At 35.8% G+C, this 5248-nt stretch overlaps 1 protein-coding gene across 3 annotated transcripts; it reads left to right on the top strand.

Annotated features, from left to right (window-relative positions):
* The first annotated feature begins 355 nt into the window (after nucleotides 1-355).
* LOC128251229 (zinc finger protein 665-like) lies at nucleotides 356-4896 on the top strand. 3 transcript variants are annotated; one of them, XM_052977910.1, is made up of 2 exons: nucleotides 356-1074; nucleotides 2164-4896. In XM_052977910.1, the coding sequence occupies exon 2, from the start codon at nucleotides 2522-2524 to the stop codon at nucleotides 3770-3772; it is 1251 nt and encodes a 416-aa protein (XP_052833870.1). In that variant the 5' UTR covers nucleotides 356-1074; nucleotides 2164-2521; the 3' UTR covers nucleotides 3773-4896. The 3 variants fall into 3 exon arrangements, with proteins under 3 accessions (XP_052833870.1, XP_052833871.1, XP_052833872.1); XM_052977911.1 differs by lacking the exon at nucleotides 356-1074 and adding an exon at nucleotides 1180-1705; XM_052977912.1 differs by lacking the exon at nucleotides 356-1074 and adding an exon at nucleotides 1722-2050.
* The last annotated feature ends 352 nt before the right edge of the window (nucleotides 4897-5248 follow it).

Raw genomic sequence — 5248 nt, 5'->3', positions numbered from 1 at the left:
TGGAGGTGGTAGATAGTTTCTGTTTTCAAGGAGACCTAATTCGTATCAAGAAAGTGTAGTTTCGAGAATAAGAATAAGATGAAGAAAGTTCAGAGAACTATTATTTGAAGCTAAAAGTCTCTGTCTGTCTGTCTCATTCTCTATCTATCTATCTATCTAAGTGTAGAAACAGCAATGTTACATGGTAATGAGACACAAGCCCTCAATGCAGAGAACATGAGAAGACAGTAGATGAATGAAAGCAGACACTAGAAGTCTTGGTGTAAAATAGCGTCAAATATTGTTGTTGTTGGCACTCCGTCGATCCGATCAACGAAACAGCCTGCTCGGGAAATTAACATGCAAGTGGCTGAGCAATCCACAGACACGTGTACCCTTAACGTAGTTCTCAGGGAGATTCAGCGTGACACAGAGTGTCACAAGGCTGACCCAACAGAAACAGGAAGTAAGAGTGAGAGAAAGTTGTGGTGAAAGAGTACAGCAGGGTTCGCCATCACCCCCTGCCGGAGACTCATGAAGCTTTAGGTGTTTTCGCTCAATAAACACTCACAACGCCCGTTCTGGGAATCGAAACCGCGAGTCCGCTGCCCTAACCACTGGGCCATTGCGCCTCCACAGCGTCAAATATACCCCATAAGAAAATGTATGTACAACGACGGTTTTTGAACACTGATGAACGAAGCGCACACAGACACACATACGTGTCCTTGTGCTTGTACCCTCCTCGACTGTCTGATAAGCTCTGTTGGTTTCGGTAAAAGACTACTGTAAAATTAGCGCTAGACATGAAAATAAGCAGTGGAGTTTTGTTTCTTTTGTCCATTATTCGGATACGTTTCTTACAATTCGCATTTTCAAAAAGTAATTATAGCAATTAGAAATAAAAAAAAAATTGCCGCCTTAGTTTTAGCAATCGACAAAACGAGGTACAAAACATTCCGAATGAAAGTTCGTTTCGTTAATTTTTCTGTGTCGGTTTTTCGCAATGTCTTCGAATTAAATTTACCGTTAGAGCGCTTCTTTGAAGAATTAAAAATCCTTGTCATTAAACACCTATTCATTTAATCATTACAGGTAAGTTATAATAGCTATTTCATTTTTAGTCTTTCGAAACTCCAGACCAAAGTGTAAGTTTTAAATGTTGCTAGGCTGAGACGAATATTAATTATATTTTTGCAATTATGTTCTTTGTTTCATCTATTTTTCTAATTAATTTTTTTTCTACTAATGCATTTGTTATAGAGTCTGATTATAAGACTATCCTTTTACCATGAACTTATTGCAAACAGCATTCATAAATAAAGTTCAGTAATTCTTTTCTCCAGTAAAGTTCATTGATTATGCCAAGAAAATTTAGATTTTACTTGACAAGGCGATGAAAAGGTACTAGATTTTTAATTTCTGTCATTACAGAAGATATTCCACTTGGTAATTGTGTCCACCAAAAGCCGTCTATTGTTTTATCATAGAGGTGTCACTTGCTACATATCTCTGTTAGTTGTTTATTCAACCGGAACGATCCTCATTAATGGTTATGCCAAATATCATACAACGCAACATCCGACTGAAACGTGGCCAGTGATACAGCTATGGTAAAACAAGATACAATTTTTGGTAGACACGATCACCAAGTGACACATCTACAGGAAAGAAAGAAGGAACAAATGAAATTTCATAGACATATTTGTGATCCACACCTTCAAACGTATGACGATGTTTCCTGAAAAGATATACGTTATAAAAAAGGGGGAGGAACGGGCGTAGGCAGTTGGTGACTAAATTGATCTGTTGCAAAAGTCTAACTGTCGTGAATAGAACATAATTTCGTTAATAGGTCCGCTCAGTCAGACATGACCTGGGACTAAACAACGGTGACTTGTCATGTTTGCTAAGATATTACAACGTTCGTTATTGACCGATATTCCGTAGTTCGACATGTTACATAATATCTGAAGGTGGAGGAATCGATGTCTGTGTATAAGTAGACACAACACAAAGTTGTATAATATAACTTTAATAGCAAAATATATCGTAAAGAATAATTTCTCTGGTAAAAGTTTATATGTACAGTTTATCATAATGTCAATGAAGTAATATTTCTATTGCTAAATCTCTGTTTTTTAAGTATTTTCCATATCTTTTATTGTTTCTCTATCGTTTCAGAATATCAGACATCTGTGGCATAAACAAGTTTTTCCTGCAGATACATTCATGAATATTGATCATCTTTTGAAGACTAATGGAAGATGTTATAAATAATAGACACAAGCCTGCTTATAGAATATATCTATGGTAAATAGCTGTGAAATATTTTCTGATTTAATAGCACCATTTTCTCTTCCGCATTGCCTGGTATATATTTATAAAAGCATTTCATATTCTGTTTGGACTTGGAAAAATCTGCAAAGATCAGACTTTGCTGGAAATATAGCAGTAGAAGTATTTGAAACATTATAGAAATATATTAAAAAAACGTAAACAAGAAGTATATCATTTGTGGTTGTATAAGAAATATAGAACAATGAGTTATGTGAAAAATGTAAAGGATGACTTATTTTCTGAAGAGATGGCAAAAGAAAGAGAAAAACCATTATACCATTGTGATATTTGTAAAAAGTCGTTGTCTAGTCAGGGAAATCTCAACGTTCACAAACGTATTCATACAGGTGAAAAGCCACATCACTGTGATATTTGTGGTAAATCATTCTCTGAAAAAGGTACACTTGATACTCACAAATACATTCATACAGGTGAGAGACCATATAAGTGCGATATTTGTGGTAAATCATTCTCTTACACAAGCAGCTTCAATAAACACAAAAACATTCACACAGGACTGAAACCATATAATTGTGACGTCTGTGGCAAATCATTCTCTCAAAAGAGTGGCCTTACTACGCACAAATACATTCATACAGGAGAGAAACCATATACCTGTGATATCTGTAATAAATCATTCTCTCTAAGAAAGAATTTAGCTGATCACAGACGCATTCATACTGGAGAAAAACCATATCAGTGTGATATCTGTGGTAAGTCGTTCTCTCAAAAAAATTCTCTTACTTCTCACAAATACAGTCACACAGGAGAGAAACGATATTACTGCGATGTCTGTGGTAAGTCTTTCTCTCAAAAATGTAATGTTACTTCTCACAAAAGTATTCATACAGGAGAGAAGCCACATTGCTGCGATATCTGTGGTAAATCATTCTCTTTAGGAAGTAGATTAACTATCCACATACGTATTCATACAGGAGAGAAGCCATATTGCTGTGATATCTGTGGAAAATCTTTCAATGTAAAACATATGTTAGTTGAACATGGACGCATTCACACTCGTGAAAAGCCATACCACTGTGATACCTGTGGAAAATCATTCTCTCGTAAAGGTACCTTAAACCAACACAAATCCATTCATACAGGAGAGAAGCGATATCACTGTGATATCTGTGATAAATCATTCTCTGGAAGAAATAATTTTGCTGATCACATATACATTCACACAGGAGAGAAACCATATCATTGTGACGTTTGTGGTAAATCATTCTCTTATAGAACCGGATTTACTACTCATAAATTCATGCACACTGGTGAGAAACCACACCACTGTGATATCTGTGGTATGTCATTCTCTCAAAAAAGGAGTGTTACTATTCACAAACGTATTCATACAGGAGAGAAACCGTTTCATTGTGACATTTGTGGTAAGTCATTTAGTTACAGAAGTGCCCTTACTAGGCACAAATATATCCATAGAAGTGAGAAAACATAGCACTTAGAGATCTTGGTAAGTCATTCCCTTGAAGAAATAAGTTAGCTGAACAGAGATACATTCATACAAGAGAAACCACGTGATTTTTGTGGTAAGCCATTCCCTCAGGTAACTTAAGTTGACACAAGTCACGTCTGTGTGATATTTGTGAAAAGTCATTTCCTGGCAAAAATGATTTGGCTGATCACAAATGCAGTCACACAGGAGAGAAACCATAGCATTGTGAGTTCTGTAATCAATCATTCTTTTGTAGAAATCACTTAACACAAACATATACAAGAAAAGACTGTGTTATCTCTGCTAAATCATTCTCTCAATAACGTTTCTTAACTGATACTTTAGTTCTTTCATGTATGGTTGATGACATGAAACTAAAACTGATGGTTGTTTTTAAGAGAAACCATTGTACCAAAGGAGAAATTTCCAAAAGGAAATGTCATCCATGTACAAACACAAGGATGGATGGATGAAGGTGAATAAAGTAAGTTTGTAATTTACCACCTGGTGGACTATGAAAGGAAAAGAGCTTGCTTGTGTGGGATCACTTTAGGGTACATCTAGTGAAGTATGTTGTTGATAGCCTCCAATCACAAAATACTGATATAGTTGTAATTCCTGGTGGACTTATAAATGTTTTGCAGCCATTAGATGTAAGTATCAATAAGCCATTTATGAACGTGATGTGAATGGAGTGGAATAACTGGGTGCATGATGGAGAAAAAATGTACATGAAAGGAGGTAGTATCATTGCTTCTGATCTGAGAATGGATCGTTGATTCTTGGAAGGAAATAAAAGTTGAAACTGTTGCCAGATCATTCAAGAAATGTAGAATTTCGAATGCATTAAATGGTACAGAAGACGATTGTCTATGGGATGATGAAGAAATGGATAATGTGCTACCTCTGACTTAGGACAGCAAAGATGAAGAGAATCGTTATGATGATATCATTAATTCTGATGATTATGAAGCTTTATTTAGTGCTGATGATAATGAACAGATTGACTTTTTAGAGTTTTAATGAAATCTTTTGTGTAAAATTTTTAAAATGTACCTTGTATTGTAATCGTAATTTAAAGTTGTATTCCGGTAAATGTTTGCATAAATAAAAAAATTGATAATTTATTGGTTTTTATTGACATTATTAATTATTTTGATATTTGTTTTATATTTTGGGCCCTAAGCTTCACTGGATTTATTATAAATAAAAATGCAACAAACAAATTAGTACAGTACCAGTGTCGCCTTACTGGCATGGGAAAAGACATTTGAGTGAGATTATTGCCAGTGCCGCTAGACTGGCTCCTGTGCAGGTGGCATGTAAAATACACCATTTTGAGCATGGGTGTTGCCTGTACCGCCTGACTGGCCTTCGTGCAGGTGGCACGTAAAAGCACCCACTACACTCTCGGAGTGGTTGGCGTTAGGAAGGGCATCCAGCTGTAGAAATTCTGCCAAATCAGATTGGAGCCTGGTG

The sequence above is a fragment of the Octopus bimaculoides genome, chromosome 29 (assembly GCF_001194135.2).
Source record: "Octopus bimaculoides isolate UCB-OBI-ISO-001 chromosome 29, ASM119413v2, whole genome shotgun sequence".
Lineage (NCBI taxonomy): Eukaryota > Metazoa > Mollusca > Cephalopoda > Octopoda > Octopodidae > Octopus > Octopus bimaculoides.
This window is presented reverse-complemented; position numbering and strand designations above follow the sequence as displayed.

Bases quoted from the DNA above. Each gene is read 5' to 3' on its own strand.
- LOC128251229 (XM_052977910.1), top strand. From the start codon at position 2,522: ATGAGTTATGTGAAAAATGTAAAGGATGACTTATTTTCTGAAGAGATG.